Here is a 25,862-nt window from a genome sequence, read left to right as displayed (position 1 = left end):
CGAATCTGCCAATGTGCCCTTGAGCAAGGCACTTAACCTTAATTGCTACTGTAAGTCTCTCTGGATAAGAGTGTCTGCTAAATGACTATAATGTCATGTGTAATGTAGCCATCAAGCCCCTTTTCGCTTCACCATTTCAGAAACCATCCACCCATCAAGCCCCTTTTAGTTTCAGCATTTCAGACACCATCCACCCATCAAGCCCCTTTTAGTTTCACCATTTCAGACACCATCCACCCATCAAGCCCCTTTTAGTTTCAGCATTTCAGACACCATCCACCCATCAAGCCCCTTTTAGTTTCAGCATTTCAGAAACCATCCACCCATCAAGCCCCTTTTAGTTTCAGCATTTCAGAAACCATCCACCCATCAAGCCCCTTTTAGTTTCAGCATTTCAGAAACCATCCACCCATCAAGCCCCTTTTAGTTTCAGCATTTCAGAAACCATCCACCCATCAAGCCCCTTTTAGTTTCAGCATTTCAGACACCATCCACCCATCAAGCCCCTTTTAGTTTCACCATTTCAGACACCATCCACCCATCAAGCCCCTTTTAGTTTCAGCATTTCAGACACCATCCACCCATCAAGCCCCTTTTAGTTTCACCATTTCAGACACCATCCACCCATCAAGCCCCTTTTAGTTTCACCATTTCAGAAACCATCCACCCATCAAGCCCATTTTAGTTTCAGCATTTCAGAAACCATCCACCCATCAAGCCCCTTTTAGTTTCACCATTTCAGACACCATCCACCCATCAAGCCCCTTTTAGTTTCACCATTTCAGAAACCATCCACCCATCAAGCCCCTTTTAGTTTCAACATTTCAGACAAGGTTTACAAACGTTTTTACCCAAATGTCAACTTAACGTCGATTACAACCCACACAACATTCTACTGTGTTTGTGTGTTTGATTGTAAACACACTCTCAAATGTACTTACTATAATTGACATATGTGGTTGTCTCACCTAGCTATCTTAAAATAGCTATCTTAAAATGTAACTGTAAAATGTGAAGAAAGAAAATGATATATGCCAGTTTTGGTCAATTGGGTAGGCTAGAAGTGCTTGGGGGAAAATTCTGTGTCTGTTTGTGTGTTTGTACATTGCGATGGGTAATAACACTCTGACGTGGTATTGGCGTTTTGTTTGTTTGTGCCCCTGTAAAACACACACATCTCACCACCCCACCTTTATTTCTCTTGTTTTCTTTTCTTTTTTTTGTCCTTGTAAATTTCCGTAACTCTAACACAAAAAGTGAGCTCTTTTAATATATAGAAAGAGCTTAACATTCTGACATGCACTTGTTGTTTCGTTTTTAAAAAATGTTTTCTTTTTAGCTAACAACACCTAACAAAGGCAAAAATCTGAACAGAGAAAGTAAAAAATAAATTTTTTAAAAAGAACAAAAATGATAATAAAGAAACAATCAACAAAGAACTTTTGAAAACGTCCGTCTGTAGTGCGGAGTTTCATTTTCTAACAATATGCATTTCTGCCATGTTTGTTACTTTCATCATTACTTCATCTCAGAATATACTACTACAAAAATACTACTCAAATACTACTACATACATAAACAGCCTGGACTTCACAATAGTTTCTATAATTAAACAAAGTTACTGTGTTCCACGGCTGTTTTGTCCTTAACAATGTTGCAAAATACACTTAATAAGGTTTATATGTTTGTAGATGTTAAAATGTCCTTGATTAAACTACTTATCCAGAGAATGGAGAGAAAGGAAGGTATGTTGAAATGTACACATTTTTTTACAGTATTACTACTACTACAACAATATTATATAAATGCAAGCAAAATTAAAAATATATATTTTTTTATCACTAAATACTACTACTAACCCGTTTGTAGCCATCACTTTATGATTATAAAGCATTCAAAAAATTGTATTCCATGTAAGTATATGGCTAGGTTTACACAGAAAAATCATTTTGGGAGTGTGTGTCTGTGAGGTGTGTTATTTAACTTTAACATCTATCCTGTGCCCCATACCTAAGTCTATACTTTCCCCCAAAATAATAGTAGCACAACATTAATATCTATACAACGTTAATAATACTAGCTAACCTGTCTAGTTTATACAACGTTAATAATACTAGCTAACCTGTCTAGTTTTTACAACGTTAATAATACTAGCTAACCTGTCTAGTTTATACAACGTTAATAATACTAGCTAACCTGTCTAGTTTATACAACGTTAATAATACTAGCTAACCTGTCTAGTTTTTACAACGTTAATAATACTAGCTAACCTGTCTAGTTTTTACAACGTTAATAATACTAGCTAACCTGTCTAGTTTTTACAACGTTAATAATACTAGCTAACCTGTCTAGTTTTTACAACGTTAATAATACTAGCTAACCTGTCTAGTTTTTACAACGTTAATAATACTAGCTAACCTGTCTAGTTTTTACAACGTTAATAATACTAGCTAACCTGCCTAGCTTTGACAACTAAAAAAAATGCATAACTCGAATATTAGGTCAAAACAGGAATAAGTATTGCCCTAGACAAAGTAAAAATGCATATCTTATTAATTAGCATCTTACGTATTGTCTTAAGACGTTTCTTAAGTATTATGCTGAGTGTGGTGGACTCCGTGTAAACCTAGCCACATGTTTCTGTTCCATACCCATCGTCAATCCCCAACATACACACATTTTTGCATCCGAATTGGAGAGAAAAAAAACACATCCCATAGATCTCTCGTAGATTGTAAAGTCGTTTTTTTAAGTATTGTATTTAAAATAGTTTTGCATCTCAGTCTCACAAAAAAAAATAGCTTCTGATAACTGAAAAATAATGACAATCAAAAAACATAATAATACATTTTAAAAATGAGAAGAAAAAATAATCTCCAAATCACCGCTTGAGAATAAGCAGAGAAAGTTGGGTATAAAATAAAATATTAAAATGAATAGAAGGACCAAGAAAAAAAAATGATACATTTTTTCCAGATTACCAACGTACCTTCAAATGGCATGACCACTGTATTTACCACCTCGACAGACACACAGCTGTGAATCCAATAAGAAGTCTCACTAAAATGATTTAAAACTGTAAAGTTACAAGATAAATGAATATATATCCTGTATTTTATCTCACAGGATCTTGGTTATAACCTGTTATAACTGTGAGTCAATGACATATAGGCTTCAACGTACAATATATTTTACACTGTACTGTGCGTCCGTATATAATCATGAAACTCTAGCGGATACTCAACAGCTGCAGCCATATCAAGGAAAAAGGGCTAAATGAAAACTCCGGAACCATAACCTTTGCTCTATGACCTTTGACCTATGACCTTGGTGGTTCCGAGCAGGGGTCAAGGTCTGGGCATTTTCATCTAACCTAAATCTATATAAGGTATGTGTGTTTATTCAGACATTGGTCATTTAGTTGGACCGCTATAGTGAAAGCTTGGCAAGGTAAGTGTGAATATTTTTTGTTGTTGAAAAATAAAAACAATCATGAGCAACAGAGGCCATGTCTTTGACCTCAGCTGTCTGTTTGTTTAATTTGATTATTCAGCGTATCCAGATATATCTAATCTCAAAATATCTCTAATTATTGTTAAATCTCTTTCAGGCTCAGCAGTTATTGGAATCGGTCAATTTCTGCACAGGTACATTTAGGAGAATTTGTATAGTAGGTCGTACAGAGAAGCTGTGTTTGGAACTTGTTATCATAGATAACCAAAGCTGATTCTGATAACAATAATATATAGATTGACAGTTGGGTCTTTGCTGCGTTGCCTTGGGAGACCATCTGAGAAGTCTTTGGTACGACTTCAGACCCCAAAAACCCCAGTGTTCAGGTGGATTCCACCTTATAAAGGGAATAATATGCTGTTTCTTTTCTTTACATGTTTGGATGTGAAGAAGAAATAAATAAGGAAACGGAGTAAGATTATTCACTCAACATTACCTAAGGAATGAATGTGCTGGTGGACTATTTCATCACAAAGCTCTAATAACTTTGAATTGAATTGAATGAAAACCCACTGAATGACCATGTCTGGTGTCACACAGAAATCTACCCTCCCCCCCTTTACATCTGGTGTTACAGAAAAATCATTCCCCATATAAAACGTTTTCAGAACTTGGGTGTGGAGACGTAACCAGAAACTGTGTTTTAGTGTTTGTTTTTATCTTGCACATAGCATCTAAAATCTCTGTTCAAACGTACAAAATTACAATATGCTGTGTCTTGTTTTCTGCCTTTTAGGTTATTTACAATGTACACACGAACGTGACCAGGCCACATATATTACTGTACTGTATATGCAGGACAGTCAGATGATAATTTGGGTTGGATAACATGCATGTAGCACGGTTAGCATCATTAGGTATCACAACACTTGGGCTATATGCATGGTCACAGATTGATAGGGTAGAAGGTCCAGCTGCGTTTCTCACCCTTCTAAATAGAATTCCTAGAACGGCCATTCACATTCAAATCAACAGTAACAGCGGCCATGTTTCTATTCCTACGGTTTCTACCACTCCCATGTTCCTTACAGTATTTCGCATCAACAGTAACATAAGAGATAATTGCACAAGAGCACACATACAGTAGTTGTTCACAAAAGAGGCATTGGCATGGTGCAGTATGGCCAAGTAGTAAGATTAGATTTGTTTTTTTTCTCACAAGGGTTTTTTCTTCGTTTTTCCCTTAAGCAGGACATTAAGAAGAACATACTTCAAAAGCTTGTACCCACTGGTCAATTCCAGCTGCCTTTTCAGTTTTGTTGTGTCTTTCCAGTTTATTTTCAGTTTTGTTTTGATGGTGGTTTTAGTTGAATTTATAATTTGGCAAAGACTTTATATTTGCTAGTAGTCAGGCAATCAAGGGTTCATTTGTGCTTTTCTTCTTGATTCCTTTCCCAGGTTCAGATAAAAATGGGGTCACAAAATTATCCTAATCTTTGTCATAGATTAAGATGTGTCTGAATACAGAGGGTTAAAAGAAGGAGAAATAAACAAATAAATGAATGGATGAAAAACCGAGAACAAAATGAAATATAAATTCAGCAGCCCTTTCTGAAGTTGAAAGGCCATAATAAAACATGCATTAGGGTCTTTGCTTTTACTAATTTAGAAGATATAGAAAAATAGGATTGTGAAAAAATAGTTTTTAAATGTGTTAAATGTGCAAGTGTGTGTGTGTGGGTGTGGGTGTGTGTGTGTTACATATGTTGCAAGTGTGTGTGTGTGTGTGTGTACATCTACATTACTCGTGGCTACTCGATCCCAATAACTGGTCGAGACAGCTGTTTGAATCCATTCCACGCAGTCCTAGATCCTTATTAAACACCCAGCCAAAACCACTTTCACCAGCAGCAGCTTCCAACAGCCATAAAACCAGACAGTACTGTAGGTACCAATCTGTCTCTCTCCAAAACCCACAACAAGCACCTGAAAAACTCTCTCTCTTTTCCCTAACCTCTCCCCCTTCCCTCTTTTTCCTCTGCCCCTTCCCCCCGTTCTCTCCTTCGCAGAGTTGTCGCCCTAAATCTCGCCCTATTCCCTATGGGCCCTAGTTAAAAGTAGTACCCTACATAGGTAGCATGGTGCCATTTGGGACACAACAAGACTTTCCATTCACAACCAGCTGAGAAATCTGTCTGAAAAGGGTCTCTGTGCCTCTCGCCGTGCAACCAGACACTGTGACACATCGACAGATTACACACACAGACACGCACTCACTCACACACACACCTACACATGCACCCACACACAAATCTGAAACTCTAGCTAACTGTCGTCGTAGCCTCTTAAATGTCACTGGCTAAGCAGTAAGCAGTTTAGGAGAGGAATAGACTCTTCTGTCTGTGTATAAAGTGTGTGTGTGTGTGTGTGAGTGTGTGTTTAAGGGGCCTAACTGTATCATGTATCCTAATATCAGCAGGTGACGGGCCTTCAACTCCATCTCATGTGGAGTTAGCCTATAGATATAAATACAAACCTTGCTGGCTCTCACCTCACCATAGGGGATTCAACGATAAGACAAATGTATTTTAGCTTGGAAAGGACACTGATTGTGCGTCCCAAATGGCACACTATTGCCTAGTGTGCACTATGTAGGGAATAGATGTTCACTCTGAACACAGCCTCAGTCTGCAAACAGAACAGCTTTAACTTGACTTCCTGGTTCTCTAGCTACCCATGGGCAGCAGGCGTAAAACACTGGTGACAGTCTATCACTCACAACGCTGACATTTGGACACACTGACTCTAGACCAGGGATCTCCAACGCTGTTCCTGGAGAGCGACCGTCCTCACGGATTTCACTCCAACCCTAAACCGGCGAACCTGATTCTAATAACCCAGCTGGTTGATAAGCTAAATCCGGTTAGTTACAACTGGTGTTAAAAGCTGCAGGAGGGTAGCTCTCCAGGAACAGGGTTGGAGAGCTCTGGTCTAGTCAGTGTCTAAGTGTCAGCGTTGTGAGTGATAAATTGTCACCGGTGTTTTACACCTGCTGTCCATGGGTAGCTAGAGAACCAGGAAGTCATGTGCTCTGCCCTAGACACTAGAAGGGTACATAGTGTGGATACATAACAATGTAGTAGATATAAATAGTTTGACCGGCCTGGTCCTCTATTGTCATTCACCTCTCCCTACTGTTGCTATCTCTGTCTCCCCCACGTTTTTGTCTGAACTTTTACCCACATACTGTGCATGTGGGTTAAAGGTCAGACTCTACCGTGTGGAGCTTCATAGAGTGGTTATAAAGCATCTTAGCTTGGCGACAAAGCTTCATAGACTTTTTCAGGGTTCTGTAACCTACTGTAACCATCCTCCCCTGGTTTTGCCTCTTAGGTACTACAATAAGAGACAGAGAGAAACTCCCTAATCTCCTCCTCCTCAACACCCACACCATCCCTCCTTCCCTCTCTCCCTGACCTCTCCGTCCTCCATCCCCCTCATCTTTATGACCTCCACCTCCACCATTTCATAAATGAGGGATGAGGGTTTCGGTTTACTCTCCCCTTCTTCACCACCAAGCATAGCCATAACTACTAAAACGAGCCACTATAATGGTCCGAGATCAGTACGTACTTCAGCCAAATTTGTCTGACTATCATAGACAGAGGAGTTGGCCAAAACGCTAACAGATCTGGGATCAGTCTATGTTATCAATAGAAGCTCATCTCTGAACTTTCTCCCGTCTGTTTCAACCACGTCACCATGGCACCTGTCACACTTTCTGTCAGACAAAATGCTAAGAACTGTAGCAACTCGCATTCATCTACTTCATCTCAGCTCCAGCTGTTTATAATACTGCAAGTGTGTCCGTATTCAAAATGACCAAATATAGATTTAAAGAGATTAAATGTTGTGACGGTTTTAAGAACAAAGTGAAAAGCGGTGAGGAATTAAAATGAAAAGAATGGGATGGGTGGAATACAAGGTATATAAGAGGAAATCATTAGTATTTTTTTTTTAAACACAAAGAACACCTGCATACATTTGTACAATTAGAGAACACAGAGTCACAGCTAAATGATAACCAGCCATCAGATGAAGTACGGTTTGTACATCAAACTTGATCGTTAATGTCTTAATTAATAAAAATAAATATTTTTTTTGGGGGGGGGAATATGATATTTATGTTTAATCAGCAAATATAGAACTAAGCATGCAATCAGATTCATAACGATAAATTATTCAATAATAGTTCTTCGTCTGTCGCGGCAATGGACAAGCACAGTGCGCTTGAACTGATGACACATAGGGTGTTTAGTCTCAATCTAACGTTTGCTCCATAACAGTGGCTGATTAACATCGACCTTGACGACGATGACAGCGCGACAGAACACATCAGAACACACCAGCTGTTCAGTTAGAACTATGAATGACTGATGTCACATCCTTTGGGTTTCACTTCACCCTGCTGCCCTCCCCGACATTATCACAGCAGCAGAGAGCCAATGAATCGGCTGAACAAAGTGCTTACTCTACCGCCCTCAGACCGAGCTCCGACTCAATGGCAGCACAGTGCAGTAACAGTAACCTCATTGTGTTAAGAACCCCCTAATCAAGAGAGAGCATTAAATACCCTCCTCCTGGTTTAGTACATAACCATACAGTATCTTTCACATGTAAAATGCATGTCACGTACTAATACACAGTGCTTTAGGAAACCCTTAAATATCCACCATGTTCATCATATCTATTCCCAAAGCTGTTGGTTCAACACCATTTGTTCTCTCGGCTGTGTGTGTGGAATGGGGGACAAGGGAAGAAGGAGAGTTCCCATGTTGCAACAGTGGATGACTTGTACTGCTACATAATCTTTTAAGAGTGCCCGGAATTATTTTAATTCTGGAATGAGTCCGGAATTATCAGATTTGGAGCACCCTATAACCAATCAAATCTCCTTGGATCTCTGCCAAACATTCTCCTTGGAGCTTTCCCTCAAACACACAAAACATACCTTTAAGAACAAGACAAAAGACACCTACAGTACTGCATCTTATTTCAACATTCACATCCCCCTGAAACACTGTGCATATATCTGCATGTCAAATATAGAAATATACAGTACAGAAATATACCAGGTGACAAACCACCAATTCACCAGACAACAATTAAGATAAAAACCATCATGTCTAGTCCGTATGAAGATGGAGGTGGGATATAGTCTTCACTGGATGGGTATGTTGAGGACTGAGGCAGTTTGAATGACAACAACCTTGTCTCTATCGTAGTAGTGGATACAACATTGATTAGAACATGTTGTTGGGTGGGTAAGTAGTGGGCATTTGGGCAATAGACTGCATGGGCATGGTGAGGCTGTGGGAATCGTTTTTAAGTTTTTAATACATGTCTGTGTGCATCATATCAAAGATTGTGTTCACCCTCCAACCAAATACCCTCCAACCTGTCGTATCCCTGGACGTGCTGCGGTGTGTACTGGTATCCATTTTAGCCATATGGTCTTGGAAAGCCATTGGATCAGTTGATCTGTGGATCTGTGGACTATGCAGGGTATATCGGCAGTCATACAATGCAACACTGTGTGTCTGTGACCATGCAAAGTCCACTACCGCCACTAACACCAACACCACCGTGACACTGTGGAATTATAAAATCCCACTCCCCACTCGCACTCAGATGCTTTTAACTTTACCATGGCGAGATAAGGAGAACATGAAGTAACAGTAGAACTGCTTTCCATTTGCCAATCGTGCAGTCCGACAGACACAGATATGGGGTGTGGACTGGACTGGAGTTGTTCAAATGTTTTTAAAATCAAAGAGACAAATTAGCTCATATTCTCCCATCTCAGTGACCTTTTTGTAAATACACTGAGCTCTATTCATTAAATGTCCAACCACCACCAAGGTAAATTCAAAACGACTACTCTCGTGTTGTGGCGTAGCCTACGAAGCCAAAATCTGAATTGTTCAAACCAGCTTTAAAAAAAATTGGGAGAAATTTAACTATGCGGTTTTCTGAACAATACGTTTGGTAAATCATCTGGTCTTGTGGGCACACACTAGCAGCAGGAAAGCACGCTCTCCAAGATCATTTACATACACCAGATGGTCGGCATGGATACGACAGTGCATCCAGGGAACATTACCTTTGACCAGCCAAGAGATTTATATAACCTACATAGTGATGTTTTAAACTCAGTGGCTTTAAATTGGTCTTCAATCTATTCATGAGGAGAGATGGACAGAGAGAGGGGTTGTATGGGCTTGTGAGGAAAAGCTCCACCTTCCCATATGATGGAGAATTTCTTAGAAATGATTTGATTGGGGGGGTTTCATGTGGGGTTTCGTACGTTGTGTAGGGGAATGCCTTTAGAGACAAGGGTGGGGTGGTGTAGGAATGATTGTGTACTGCTTCTTCTCTTCGCCACTGGAGTCAGGCAACTCACATCTTCATCTTCATCTTTGGCTTCCTCACGACTCGCCACAGCAAAAGAAGGGGGGTCAGTCCATGTTTGCTTCTTCGATCGGTGGAAAAAATAGGAAGTGCTTCTCAGAGAACTGAGAAAATCATTGTCAGCCTTGACAAAGTATTGTTTTGTTGGTTTGAAGAATATGGAATCCGGTATGTCATTTGCTTCATTCTTCATTCCAATTTCTCCAGGCATCTCATCCATCGTCCGATATTGATCCAGTCCTAAATCCTTCATTTATCATGGGTGAGTGCGTTCATCCTTTAGAGTCAGGGAAAGACAGGCAAACCACTGATCAGTCTACCAAAAAATAAAAAGCTATTCTCTTCCTCCGTCCATTTCATCCTTTACAACAAGGTCCCTTTTACAACGAGGGCAGGTTGGAGTCAGTGAAGTGGCCAGTAACTGATCTGTAGTGGTTTTAGTCTCAAGTTGGGGGTTGCAATGTAGGCTCGTTCAGTGCTACATAGTGTCAAGGGCATCATGTCTTAAAGGGAATGTTCAAGAGCCGAAAGCTTATAAAGCTTCTTAGAGTGGCTATGAAGCTTAGTAGAGTGGTTATGAAACTTTCGAGAGCAAAGGGTGTCCCATTTGCTTATCTGAGCTCTGATCATGTCCCAAAGCTTATGAAGCTTCTTAGGGTAGCTATGGAGCTTCGTAGAGGGGTTATGAAGCATCTTAGAGTGGCTACGAAGCTTAAAATGGTTTCAGAGGGCTGTTTCACAGCATGTCTGATGACTGAGTCTATGTTGATGAAGGACTACAATTCAGTCTTTACAAAGGTTGTCAGCTAATATTTGCGATGGCGACATTTACCATGGAATTATTTCTCTAGCTACTGAACAATGTTGTTAATGTTAAGTCAATCAGAACTACATTAGTTTAAATGTTTTAGTCTTTGTGGTTTACTGTAAAGTAAGTACAGCCCCCTTTTTCACACTACTAGCAATGTACTATAGAGTAAGCTTGGATTGCACACTACTAGCAATGTACTATAGAGTAAGCTTGGATTGCACACTACTAGCAATGTACTATAGAGTAAGCTTGGATTGCACACTACTAGCAATGTACTATAGAGTAAGCTTGGATTGCACACTACTAGCAATGTACTATAGAGTAAGCTTGGATTGCACACTACTAGCAATGTACTATAGAGTAAGCTTGGATTGCACACTACTAGCAATGTACTATAGAGTAAGCTTGGATTGCACATTACGTATTAGAAAGCCTCCAGAAAGCTTCTGCTGATAATATATTACCTCTTTAGATACTACGGTTGCATTCAAGTACACGAGGAAAAGTAACAATAAATTAGCAATATGATTAAGTGCTTAAAAACATAAAAACAAAACAACTGAGCAATTGTTTAAAAAAAAATGAAATTGTTTTAAATGCAAACTGGCCATGTTTTAGTGTTATAAGCTAAGTGTAATTATAGCTGTTCCGTTTCAGCCATTTTGTGTGAATTATAAGCGTGCAAATGCTCTGTAAGATTCACTGAAGGGCTATTGTTTGTTGGACAGTATTTGGGGATATGGTGTTGGATAGATTAGGTCCATAAGGATTTCTACCGTTACCATGGGAGTGATGCGTTCTGAATCAGTTATATTCTGGTATTTCTACAAGTTAAACGACTCCTCTCCTCCTCCCGTCATCACTTGCACTTTAGCACAACAGCCCATATGGTTTCATAAAGTGCCTCAAGAGTTGTGCAGACTTATTTGCAATTCAGAATGTGTACATATTTATACTTTATATTTACATTAAAAGGATTGAAAGGCATGATATTCTCCAAGCTAGCTTGCATTTGTCTTTTTGTCTTTTTTAAAGGAATAACATTAGCATCCTGTTGTTAAGAGCTAGATTTGTTTAAATGACTGAATGGTTAAAAAAAATGGTGAGAAGCTAATTCAAACTAATAATTCAAACTAATAATTCAAACTAATTAGTCAAAAGTTTTTCATGTAGCTGCCTTTTTTTGTGTAAAATATTTCTGTTAGCGGTAGTGTTCAAATCAAACATATTGCAAATATTATGCAGCTTCTGAGGTGTTTCGCTATAGTTGCTTAGCGAGGTTGTTGCCAATCCTTCTGAGGTGTTTCGCTATAGTTGCTTAGCGAGGTTGTTGCCAATCCTTCTGAAGTTTCTTGGGGAAATTTTCATTTTCTAAAGAGAATTAGGTTCATTCGTTCATTGGGTCTCTGGAAACTTTTAAAATGATTTCATGTTACTTCTTCTTCCATCTTGTCTCTCCTCTTCCTCTTCCTCCTTCCTCTGGGCTACACGACATCCGACTCGACCACGCATTGCTCCGTGTATTCCTTCACCAGCTCCACATTCAGTGTCTGGCAACAGAACTCGGCCATGGGTTTCCACATGGGAGGATCCAGGAACATCTGGCACATGACGTGCCCCTTCAGGGTGGTGGCGTGGCGCCTCAGGTGACTCAGGAACTGATGGAGCACCAGGCCTATGTCCTTGCCAAACACGTCGATGTTGAGGTAGTACGTGTCCGTCCCAACTCCGCGAGGACCTCCAGGAACCCAGAAGGGGTGGGTGCACAGGCTGGCCACAGTGGGGGTGTAGCGGTCGTCCACCATCCAGTCGATGTCCTTGAATTAATCAATTCATCAATTTTATTTGAGAAATGTGAAATACATACAGAGTTGCCCCAGCCATGAGAGTACGACAATACATCAAAAAATCAGCAATGATTAAAAACACATTTTTATGAAAGTTTCCAGAAGTTTGCAATCCTAAAGCATGATAAAGTCAACTAACTTATTTCCATTGTGGTCCTCCTGTGATTATAATCTTACCTTCTTCAGAAGAATGACCATGTTGCTGGGCACTGGCTTGAACGGCTGCCAGTCCTGGACGATGGTAGCGTTGGGGAGCACGTTGGACATCAGGCCCGAGTTGAGGAACATCTGGTGGGCCTCGTTGAGGTCCAGAAGGACAGGGGGAACCAGAGGGGTGTCAGAACCCTGGGGGGTACCTTCGGAGTAGGTGGGAAGGGTCACAACCGGTCCCAGTTCGGAGAGCCGGAGCTTGAGATCTTCAGCGTTGAAGCGAACCAGCAGTATGCCCTTAGGGAGAAAGACTGGTGAAATGGTGTAGGGTAAAGAGATGCTTGTATGGTTGGATAATAGACTGTGAATCAAATGTATCACATAATGAAGCATTGTGAAAGGTTAAATCTGTCATTTTGGTAAAACATGCTTCCCTGACAATTCTTTGTAAACTGCAAAAGTAGATTTGAGTTATAATGGCTTGACTCAGGTCTGAGTCTAGTCACAAATATAACGACTATAGAAATAACTAGAAACAAAATTGACAACTTGGAATACTTGACTTATGGTACAAATCCATCAATTAACCAATCAACTTAGCAATTAACCAATCAACCAAGCAATTAACCAATCAACCAAGCAATTAAATAATCAACCAATACCTACCTGTTTGGTGATGAGGCGGTACTTCTGGAAGTCCTTGGGCCCCAGCTGGTCGTCACGGGTCAGCCTGGTCACCTTCACCTCAGGCCACTTGGACTTGACCAGTTGAGAGCAGAACCGTAGCAGCACCCCTGCCACACCCTTCCCCCTTTCCTGGGGGGCCACACGTAACCCCTCCACCAGCATGGTCTCACCATCGTCAATCACACACACCGACTCCAGGGCAATCTGTTGAGGGAAGATGGGATAAATGAAGAAGAGAGGGATAAAGGAGATGGGGAAGAAAGGAGAGGGGAAAAGAAAAAAAAAAGGGAGATTATGAACAACTGAATAAATACATTTTGTGAGTAATTTTCTTGTCATTTTTTCATGGTTGTTTCTAGGTAATAGAACTCTCAATGGTTCCAAAGTAGAACAGGTTCCTTAAGGACTCTTCTAACATGGATTCTATTTCTATGGTAACACCCGTGTAATGCTCTTGTCACTCCTTCTCACAACACTTTGCCCTGCTTGCGTGCAAAGCAGTAGTGTGGCGGCAGGTTGGTCTCGGACAGCCAGGTGATGTAGCAGATACTGGTAGCTTCTAATACAACCCTTATAATGGCCTTATAAACATGCTATAACACATTTATAACACTCTTTAATAACCATTTTTCACCACTTTGACCTGCTTACGTGCCAGTATGACGGTGCGGCTGAGCTCGGACAGCCATGCTTGTTAGCGTTCATAACACTCTTATAACACCCGTAATAGAACCCTTATACACATGCTATAACAGGTTTATGACACACTTTATAACCTTTTCTCACCACTTTGCCCTGCTTGCGGGCCAGTATGACAGTGCGGTTGGACTCGGATAGCCAGGCGGTGTAGCGGGTCGGTAGGTAGTCAAGCCCTCCGTAGATGTCTTGGCTTATGGCCATGATCTCATCAAAGTCCTCCTCTGTCGCCACGGTGAACTGCAGGCCTGTCTGGGGCGGAGACTCGGGGAGCTGGGGGCGGGGCAGGCTGTTCTCAATCTTCATCCTTACAGCTGGGGGAGCGAGGGAGGAGGAGGGAGGAGAAAGGAAAGGAGGAGAAAGGAAAGGAAAGAGAAAGTGGGGATGGAGGAAAGGAAAAGGGTTGGAGAAGGAAGATGAAGGAGAGAAAGGGAGTGAGAGAGAAAGGTGGAAAAGGGCAAGAGAGAGAGATAGATCGATGAAGAGATGGGGAAGAGAGAGGATAGGAATGAGGGAGAGTAGATTGAGAGGGAGAGAGATTGATAGAGATGGGGTAGAGAGAGGATAGGAATGAGGGAGAGATTGATAGAGATGGGGTAGAGAGAGGATAGGAATGAGGGAGAGAGTAGATTGAGAGGGGGAGAGATCGATAGAGATGGGGAAGAAAGAGGATAGGAATGAGGGAGAGAGATCGATAGAGATGGGGAAGAGAGAGGATAGGAATGAGGGAGAGAGTAGATTGAGAGGGAGAGAGATTGATAGAGATGGGGAAGAGAGAGGATATGCATGAGGGAGAGAGTAGATTGAGAGGGAGAGAGATTGATAGAGATGGGGAAGAGAGAGGATAAGAATGAGGGAGAGAGTAGATTGAGAGGGGGAGAGATTGATAGAGATGGGGAAGAGAGAGGATAGGAATGAGGGAGAGAGATTGATAGAGATGGGGAAGAGAGAGGATAGGAATGAGGGAGAGAGTAGATTGAGAGGGGGAGAGATTGATAGAGATGGGGAAGAGAGATGATAGGAATGAGGGAGAGAGATTGATAGAGATAGGGAAGAGAGAGGATAGGAATGAGGGAGAGATTGATAGAGATGGGTAAGAGAGAGGATAGGAATGAGGGAGAGAGTAGATTGAGAGGGGGAGAGATTGATAGAGGTGGGGAAGAGAGAGGATAGGAATGAGGGTGAGAGTAGATTGAGAGGGGGAGAGATTGATAGAGATGGGGAAGAGAGAGGATAGGAATGAGGGAGAGAGATTGATAGAGATAGGGAAGAGAGAGGATAGGAATGAGGGAGAGAGTAGATTGAGAGGGGGAGAGATTGATAGAGATGGGGAAGAGAGAGGATAGGAATGAGGGAAAGAGATTGATAGAGATAGGGAAGAGAGAGGATAGGAATGAGGGAGAGATTGATAGAGATGGGGAAGAGAGAGGATAGGAATGAGGGAGAGAGTAGATTGAGAGGGGGAGAGATTGATAGAGATGGGGAAGAGAGAGGATAGGAATGAGGGAGAGAGATTGATAGAGATAGGGAAGAGAGAGGATAGGAATGAGGGAGAGAGATTGATAGAGATGGGGAAGAGAGAGGATAGGAATGAGGTAGAGAGATTGATAGAGATGGGGAAGAGAGAGGATAGGAATGAGGGAGATAGTAGATTGAGAGGGGGAGAGATTGATAGAGGTGGGGAAGAGAGAGGATAGGAATGAGGGAGAGATTGATAGAGATGGGTAAGAGAGAGGATAGGAATGAGGGAGAGAGTAGATTGAGAGGGGGAGAGATTGATAGAGATGGGGAAGAGAGAGGATAGGAATGAGGGAGAGAGTAGATTGAGAGGGGGAGAGATTGATAGAGATGGGGAAGAGAGAGGATAGGAATGAGGGAGAGAGTAGATTGAGAGGGGGAGAGATTGATAGAGATGGGGAAGAGAGAGGATAGGAATGAGGGAGAGATTGATTGAGAGGGGGAGAGATTGATAGAGATGGGGAAGAGAGAGGATAGGAATGAGGGAGAGATTGATTGAGAGGGGGAGAGATTGATAGAGATGGGGAAGAGAGAGGATAGGAATGAGGGAGAGAGATTGATAGAGATAGGGAAGAGAGAGGATAGGAATGAGGGAGAGAGTAGATTGAGAGGGGGAGAGATTGATAGAGATGGGGAAGAGAGAGGATAGGAATGAGGGAGAGAGATTGATAGAGATAGGGAAGAGAGAGGATAGGAATGAGGGGGAGAGATTGATAGAGATGGGGAAGAGAGAGGATAGGAATGAGGGGGAGAGATTGATAGAGATGGGGAAGAGAGAGGATAGGAATGAGGGGGAGAGATTGATAGAGATGGGGAAGAGAGAGGATAGGAATGAGGGGAGAGATTGATAGAGATGGGGAAGAGAGAGGATAGGAATGAGGGGGAGAGATTGATAGAGACGGGGAAGAGAGAGGATAGGAATGAGGGAGAGAGTAGATTGAGACGGGGAGAGAGAGGATAGGAATGAGGGAGAGAGAGAAAGATAAAGGTAAAGAGAGAGGGACCAAGAGTAGGAGTATAAAGCACATGGATTGGATTACACATCTGTTGCTGTAAATGAGAATATGATCTCATTCAATTAATCTGGCAAAGAGTATATATATTTGGTTTAAAAAAGGCTTCTGAAGTTTGTCATTTTTTGTAATTTTCCCTTCCCAAAAAATCTATCAACCCAAAAATATCCATAAATTATAATCCACTTAGACGGCATTTACACAGGCAGCCCAATTCTGATCGTTTTCCACTAATTGGTATTTTGACCAATCAGAATTGAATTAGGCTGCCTGTAATGGTTTTCCTCCTCTTAGTCTGAAGAGGAGAGACGAGAAGTATCGGAGGACCAATATGCGGCGTGATAAGTGTCCATGGTTGTTTATTAAACGCATAAACTGAACACTCCATACAAAACGTAACGTGAATAACGAAAACAGTACCGTGTGGTGTAAAACACCGACACGGAAACAACCACCCACCAAACAACAGTGAAACCCAGGCTACCTAAGTATGATTCTCAATCAGAGACAACTAACGACACCTGCCTCTGATTGAGACCCATACTAGGCCGAACACAGAAAAACAACCTAGACACACAAAACATAGAATGCCCACCCAACTCACATCCTAACCAACTAAAACAAACAATTGACACAATAACTAGGGTCAGAACGTGACACTGCCTGTGTACGTGCAGACATAATAATTCACATAATCTGTTCCTGCAAAATGATTTTTCTGGGGTAGCAAACTGGCTGAAATTAAGATCCTACATCTGTACTCATGATTTCCAGGTGTGGGTTGATGGTCACTTTATACTGAATGTTATGGATTATTCTCATATCTGTTGATAGTGAATTTATTTTTGACCTTTATCTAACTAGGCAAGTCAGAATACATTCTTATTCCAATGACAGCCTAGGAACAGTGGGTGAACTACCTTGTACAGGGGCAGAACAACAGATTTTCACCTTCTCAGCTCAAAGATTCGTCCAACGCTCTAACCACTAGACTACCTGCCGAATAATGTGGAGGTACAAGGACAGAGGACACACTGATTATACACTGCTGATAGTGTTGAATGTCATCAATACATTATGTCACCCATTTCAGGAAACTAGGCATATGTCACAGGTGACAAGAGCCATTAGGACCCCCTAACCACACAGACAACAGGACTCCTAACCACACAGACAACAGGACCCCTCACCACACAGACAACACAACCCCTAACCACACAGACAACAGGACCCCCTAACCACACAGACAACACAACCTCTAACCACACAGACAACACAACCCCTAACCACACAGACAACAGGACCCCCTAACCACACAGACAACACAACCTCTAACCACACAGACAACACAACCCCTAACCACACAGACAACAGGACTCCTAACCACACAGACAACAGGACCCCTCACCACACAGACAACACAACCCCTAACCACACAGACAACAGGACCCCCTAACTACACAGACAACACAACCTCTAACCACAAAGACAACACAACCCCTAACCACACAGACAACAGGACCCCCTAACCACACAGACGGCACAACCTCTAACCACACAGACGGCACTAGTGTAGTTTCTGGTCTGGTCATTGTCAGGATGCAGGGCCACTTTGCCTGTCCAGTTTGGCGCCAGTTTGCATGTGGCACAGAATGAGGAGACTGGCATCTGTCCCCCTCCCACTCCTCTCTACCAACCCCCTACCCCCTAATCCCTTTTGGTAGCCTCTTTGGATTCCTCAGAAAACACAGTCTCGCTCGGAAAACAAACACATTTCTCCAGGCTTGGGAAAAAAAGGTGGCGAGACGGGCGAGAGGAGCGGAGGGCTCAGGTCGTTGGAATGTGATTCCAGAAAGGTGCAGAGAAGCTTGGGCAGTTAAAGACTGTTTGTATGTGTGTGTGTGGGTGGGTGTGTGGGTGTGGGTGTGGGTGGGTGTGTGGGTGTGGGTGTGGGTGTGGGTGTGGGTGTGGGTGTGTGGGTGGGTGTGTGGGTGTGTGTGTGGGTGTGTGTGTGGGTGGGTGGGTGTGTGGGTGTGGGTGTGGGTGTGGGTGTGGGTGTGGGTGTGTGTGGGTGTGTGGGTGTGTGGGTGTGGGTGGGTGTGTGGGTGTGGGTGTGGGTGTGTGTGTGGGTGGGTGGGTGTGGGTGTGTGTGTGGGTGTGGGTGTGTGTGTGGGTGTGGGTGTGGGTGGGTGTGTGGGTGTGTGTGTGGGTGTGGGTGGGTGTGTGGGTGTGGGTGTGGGTGTGTGGGTATGGGTGTGGGTGGGTGTGTGGGTGTGTGTGTGGGTGTGGGTGGGTGTGTGGGTGTGTGGGTGGGTGTGTGGGTATGTGGGTGGGTGTGTGGGTATGGGTGTGGGTGTGGGTGGGTGTGTGGGTGTGTGTGTGGGTGTGGGTGGGTGTGTGGGTGTGGGTGGGTGTGTGGGTGTGTGGGTGGGTGTGTGGGTGTGTGGGTGGGTGTGTGGGTATGGGTGTGGGTGTGGGTGGGTGTGTGGGTGTGTGTGTGGGTGTGGGTGGGTGTGTGGGTGTGGGTGTGGGTGTGTGGGTATGGGTGTGGGTGGGTGTGTGGGTGTGGGTGTGTGTGTGTGTGTGGGTGTGGGTGTGTCTCTGTCCATGTGTGTGTCTCTGTCTCCATCTGTGTGTTCTCAGCCCCATGCATGCATGGACAGTCAGCGTTAGTTGGCCCCAGGGGGAATGAGGCTTCTAGCTGACGCGGTGAAGCAGGGCCGGACGTTTCTGATAATCTGTCGATGGGAGATGTGAGTCTGGAGAAGGGGCGGAGGGGAGGGAGGGGGGGAGGGAGGGAGGGAGGGGAGGGAGGGAGGGAGGGGGAGAGAGAGAGGCCGGACGCCTGCATGAGACAGAGAAAACACTGTCTCGCCCCACCAGATCCCTACTCTCTCTCTCTCTCTCTCTCTTTCGCTCTGGTACTTTTCCATCAACTGGCATGCACAGACATGGTGCCGTCAACAATGTGTATAAACCCAGGATGACTGAATTGAAGCCACTGTGCAGCCATCTTGGTACTCCTCAATTGTAAAAAAAAAAAATGTGTTGGAAGCTATAGAAAGGATTTGATTAATATCTATATTTGTTTATTCTATTACAGACACCTTAATGCATACTTTTACATTATTACATTATATTATGTAAGATAAACATAAAAAAATATATATACAGTGCTTTCGGAAAGTATTCAGACAGCTTGCCTTTATCTACATTTTGTTACGTTACAGCCTTACATTAAAATGTATTCAATTGTATTTTTCGATTTTTTAGCAAATGTATAAAAATTTAAAACTGAAATATCACATTTACATAACTATTCAGACCCTTTACTCAGTATTTTGTTGAAGCAACTTTGGCAGCGATTACAGCATCAAGTCTTCTTGGGTATGACGCCACAAGCTTGGCACACCTGTATTTGGGGAGTTTCTCCCAACCTTCTCTGCAGATCCTCTCAAGCTACACTACTGGTCAAAAGTCTTAGAACAACTACTCATTCAAGGGTTTTTCTTCATTTTTACAATTTTCTACATTGTAGAATAATAGTGAAGACATCAAAACTATGAAATAACACATATGGAATCATGTAGTAACCAAAAAGTGTTCAACAAATCAAAATATATTTTATATTTGAGATTCTTCAAATAGTCACCATTCTCTCAACTAGCTTCACCTGGAATGCTTTTCCAACAGTCTTGAAGGAGTTCCCACATATGATGAGCACTTGTTAGCTGATTTACCTTAACTCTGCAGCCCGACTCATACCAAACCATCTCAATTTGGTTGAGGTCAGGGGATTGTGGAGGCAAAGACAATGACACGGCGATTAGAACCAAAAATCTTAAATTTGGACTCCAGACCAAAGGACACATTTCCACCGGTCTAATGTCCATTGCTTGTGTTTCTTGACCCAAACAATTCTCATCTTCTTATTGGTGTCCTTTAGTAGTGGTTTCTTTGCAGAAATTTGGCTTGATTCACACAGCCTCCTCTGAATAGTTGATGCTGAGATGTGTCTGTTACTCCGTGAAGAATTTATTTGGGCTGCAATTTCTGAGGCTGGTAACTCTAATGAACTTATCCTCTGCAGCAGAGGTAACTCTGGGTCTTCCATTCCTGTGGGGGTCCTCATTAGAGTCAGTTTCATTATATCGCTTGATGGTTTTTGCGGCTGCACTTGAAGAAACTTTAAAATATCTTGAAATGTTCGGGATTAACTGACCTTCATGTCTTAACATAATGATGGACTGTCATTTCTCTTTGCTTATTTGACATGTTCTTGCCATGACATGGACTGGTCACAACACAACTGAATGGCTCAAATGCATTAAGGAAATACATTCCAGAAATGAACTTTTAAGAAGGCACTCCTGTTAATTGAAATGCATTCCAGGTGACTACCTCATTTTTTTGCACCTTTATTTTACTAGGCAAGTCAGTTAAGAACAAATTCTTATTTTCAATGACGGCCTAGGAACAGTGGGTTAACTGCCTATTCAAGGGCAGAACGACAGATTTTGTACCTTGTCAGCTCGGGGATTTGAACTTGCAACCTTTCAGTTACTAGTCCAATGCTCTAACCACTAGGCTACACCCCTCATGAAGCTGGTTGAGAAAATGTTAAGAGTGTTCAAAGCTGTGTCGTGGAAATTCTAATCTGTAATGAGGAGAAACAAGGTCAATCACCAATCAGGATATTACTTTATTTAAAATGTATTCATAAGGAAAGCATAGAGCAATTGCTTCTATAATGATGAGGCTTGTGGGCTCAACACTTCCAAGTGTTGTGACGAGTATCTCTGACATAGGAAGAATACAAATATATTTTATAGAAAAGATACGCCCTTTTAATCTTCATGACAAACAACAGATGTGTGGAATGGCTCACAAGGTGAGACTTGATATATGAGAAAGGAATATCCTGCAGCCAGATAGCATTTGCTATGAACACTGTTCTAATTGTTCAGTTTGGCCCCTAAGACGTGGCTCCGATCTCGTTCCTGGTACTTCATAGCACAGAAACACCAACTCATTCTATGGCATAGATCGATTGTCAACTCCAGATACTCCCATCTCAAGTAAAACCCCTTCTTGACCACACGCCTGGACAAGCTGACTGAGGGGAGTGAGCCTCTAGGTCATACACTACCCCAGGATAGGTGCAACATCAGAGATGACATACAATGGTTCCAGACACTACCACACACATCTTTTCTTAGACATTATCTACTCCAAGGCCAAAGGAGGGAGTGACAAGCACACAGACATTGTGGAGACAAGTAATTGGCTCCCCATTAATCACACCATCCCTTCACATGGTTTAGAATAGGTAAAGATACATTCACATGGTTTAGAATAGGTAAAAACACATTCACATGGTTTAGAATAGGTAAAGACACATTCACATGGTTTAGAATAGGTAAAGACACATTCACATGGTTTAGAATAGGTAAAGACACATTCACATGGTTTAGAATAGGGACAGACACATTCACATGGTTTAGAATAGGTAAAGACACATTCACATGGTTTAGAATAGGTAAAGACACATTCACATGGTTTAGAATAGGTAAAGATACATTCACATGGTGTAGAATAGGTAAAGACACATTCACATGGTTTAGAATAGGTAAAAACACATTCACATGGTTTAGAATAGGTAAAGACACATTCACATGGTGTAGAATAGGTAAAGACACATTCACATGGTTTAGAATAGGGACAGACACATTCACATGGTTTAGAATAGGGACAGACACATTCACATGGTTTAGAATAGGTAAAGACACATTCACATGGTTTAGAATAGGTAAAGACACATTCACATGGTTTAGAATAGGTAAAGACACATTCACATATCAAACATTTTTTCCCTCCTGTCCTCTTCTCTTTCTGATATTCTGCATAGCAACAGGGACATGTGAAAGACAAGCCTGACCTCTCCCCTCTCTGGGCCCCAGGTGACTGAGCCCCAACTGAGGGAGGAAGTGCAACTGCCAACACCAGAGTCCGAAGGGATACATTTTAATTACAAGCATATCATATAAGCATATTATGCAGGTAAGACATCTTAATTATCTATGTTACCTAACTCATTCTGATTCTTCTGCCACAGCTGTCATCAAGTCAAAGGGTGGCTATTTGAAGAATCTCAAATATAAAATATATTTTGATTTGTTTAACACTTTTTTGGTTACTACATTATTCCATATGTGTTATTTCATAGTTTTAATGTCTTCACTATTCTTCTACAATGTAGAACATAGTAAAAAATAAATAAAAACCCTTGAATGAGTAGGTGTTCTTAAACTTTTGACCGGGAGTGTATGTCAGGTTGGAAGGGGAGTGTCACAGCACAACTATTTTCAGGTTTTTCATTTTTAATACATTTGAAAACATTTTTAAAAACCTGTTTTTGCTTATTCATTATGGGATATTGTGTGTACATTGATGTTTAAAAAAAATCAATTTTAGAATAAGGCTGTAACGTAACAAAATGTGGAAAAAGGGAAAGGGTCTGAATACTTTCTGAATCCACTGTACACACACACACACACACACACACACACACACACACACACACACACACACACACACACACACATACACACACACACACACACACACACACACACACACACACACACATACACACACACACACACACCGCTGTCTACAACCCGTCATTTTCCCTCTGTTATCCTCAGTGATATGTCAATTCCTCCTCAGGTAAACCTGTCCAGTAAGGAAACACCATCAGAGGAGCATGATGGGGGATGGAGCAGAAGAGTAGACCATGGGGTTGTTTCTGCATGATGTTCTTGCTCACGGTTGGATGGTCGGCAAAGCCAGGGCTCTAGTGTGCTAGCTGTACATTGAAACATTAAAGGTTCCAAGAATCCCTCAACTAACGAATGTGCAAATATGTGCAAATATGAACCATTGACTAGCAACTCCAGGTGTTCTTTGAGGATCTCCATGGTTCCTTGAGGAACTCCAGGGTTCTTTGAGGATCTCCATGGTTCCTTGAGGAACTCCAGGGTTCTTTGAGGATCTCCAGGTGTTCCTTGAGGAAATCCAGGGTTCTTTGAGGATCTCCTGGGGTTCCTTGAGGAACTCCAGGGTTCTTTGAGGAACTCCAGGGTTCCTTGAGGAACTCCAGGGTTCTTTGAGGAACTCCAGGGTTCCTTGAGGAACCACTAATTCTAAGAGTGTGGAGAGTGAAAGTAATTTCTGCAGTTCTTCCGTTTGTCATAGTATCAGTGTTAAAGATAGGAGTTGAAGGTCTATTGGTAACAGGAGATATGGATGCGTCAAACTCAAACAACCATTCCCTATTGAAACATACAGTAAATGATGTCCTTTAACAACATTGGATGGTAGGCAGGCAAAGTAGTGTACAAAGAGGCACTGAGTGATATGCTCAAACCACATACTGTATAATGTAATATAGTACATATAATATAATGTAATATAATACAGAACAGAATATAATCTGCCCTCAAATTGTTTCTCTCTTCCTTTGAAACAGCAGTGAAACAGACTAGTAGTCACATGATGTCAACAGAGGAGGACAGCAAAGAGGAGGATTTAGGCTATACAGTGCTGATGTCACACTCTTGTGGTGCTCTGACTACACACACACACATAAACACACACACCACACAGACAGTACACACACACACACACACACACACACACACACACACACACACACACACACACACACACACACACACACACACACACACACACACACACACACACACACACACACACACACACACACACACTGATGTCCTGTAATAAACACAGAGGACTTGACAGAGATTAGAACACTACACTGTACGTTATCCCTTTACGTAATTGAAGGGACACGGCGACAGATGTGTCAAGGTTTGAAATTGATGTCTGCATCCCAATTATTCCCTATTTAGTGCACTACTTTTGACCAGGACCCATAGGCTCTGAGGGCCCATAGGCTCTGAGGGCCCATAGGCTCTGAGGGCCCATAGGTTCTGGCCAAAAGTAGTGTGTGATATATACTACCGTTCAAGAGTTTGGGGTCACTTAGAAATGTTTGTGTTTTTGAAAGAAAAGCAAAAAAAATTGTCCATTAAAATAACATCAAATTGATCAGAAATACAGTGTAGACATTGTTAATGTTGTAAATGACTTTTGTAGCTGGAAACGGCTGATTTTTAATGGAATATCTACATACACGTACAGAGACGTACAGAGGCCCATTATCAGCAACCATCACTCCTGTGTTCCAATGGCACGTTGTGTTAGCTAATCCAAGTTTATCATTTTAAAAGGCTAATTGATCATTAGAAACCCCTTTTGCAATAATGTTAGCACAGCTGAAAACTGTTGTACTGATTAAAGAAGCAATAAAAGTGGCCTTCTTTAGACTAGTTGAGTATCTGGTGCATCAGCATTTGTGGGATCGATTACAGGCTAAAAATGGCCAGAAACAAAGAACTTTCTTCTGAAACTCTTCAGTCTATTCTTGTTCTGAAAAATGAAGGATATTCCATGCGAGAAATTGCCAAGAAACTGAAGATTTCGTACAACGCTGTGTACTACTCCCTTCACAGAACAGCGCAAACTGGCCCTAACCAGAATAGAAAGAGGAGTGGGATGCTCCGGTGCACAACTGAGCAAGAGGACAAGTACATTAGAGTGTCTAGTTTGAGAAACAGATGCTTCACAAGTCCTCAACTGACAGCTTCATTAAATAGTACTCGCAAAACACCAGTCTCAACGTCAACAGTGAAGAGGTGACTCTGGGATGCTGGCCTTCTAGGCAGAGTTGCAAAGAAAAAGCCATATCTCAGACTGGCCAATAAAAAGAAAAGATTAAGATGGACAAAAGACAGACACTGGACAGAGGAACTCTGCCTAGAAGGCCAGCACCTCGGAGACGCCTCTTCACTGTGGAAGTTGAAACGCAGATGATGTTTCCGTGGAAATGTAGAAGTTCTCTAGGCGTTAATCAACAATGATACTGTACAGTAGTCATCTCTGTAACTGTGCCTGTTGGCCTCAGGCCTAAAACTCAAGTTATTATGAGTTTTAGAACTCTTAGAATGCCGGAACCCAAAACAAAACAAAGAGGAGTATTCAATCATTCAATGAGTGACCTCAGTATTCTATGCTATTGCAGTCCAATATCAAAACAACAACCTGTCCTATAACTCAGGCGCAATTATG

At 42.0% G+C, this 25,862-nt stretch overlaps 1 protein-coding gene across 2 annotated transcripts in view; it reads right to left on the bottom strand.

The window, feature by feature from the left end:
* Positions 1-1,176: 1,176 nt before the first annotated feature.
* The window catches only part of LOC109906316 (histidine N-acetyltransferase-like), a 39,746-nt gene continuing 15,060 nt past the window's right edge, over positions 1,177-25,862 (bottom strand). Inside the window, exons 2-6 of one of the 2 annotated variants that reach the window (XR_004203355.1) lie at positions 14,206-14,429; positions 13,399-13,623; positions 12,760-13,029; positions 2,456-12,552; positions 1,177-2,418 (exon numbers count right to left, since the gene is read on the bottom strand). Coding sequence is in view for 1 of the 2 variants with exons in the window: in XM_020503962.2 (XP_020359551.1) it covers positions 12,220-12,552; positions 12,760-13,029; positions 13,399-13,623; positions 14,206-14,421 (1,044 nt within the window). In the remaining variant the exon portion in view is untranslated. Of the gene's footprint in view, positions 12,553-12,759; positions 13,030-13,398; positions 13,624-14,205; positions 14,430-25,862 lie in introns of both variants that reach the window. The other variant, XM_020503962.2, reaches the window with a different exon arrangement.

Source organism: Oncorhynchus kisutch, linkage group LG16, assembly GCF_002021735.2.
Source record: "Oncorhynchus kisutch isolate 150728-3 linkage group LG16, Okis_V2, whole genome shotgun sequence".
Classification (NCBI taxonomy): Eukaryota; Metazoa; Chordata; class Actinopteri; order Salmoniformes; family Salmonidae; genus Oncorhynchus; species Oncorhynchus kisutch.
The sequence above is the reverse complement of the archived record's forward strand: the minus strand, read 5'-3'. Positions and strand labels throughout refer to the sequence as shown.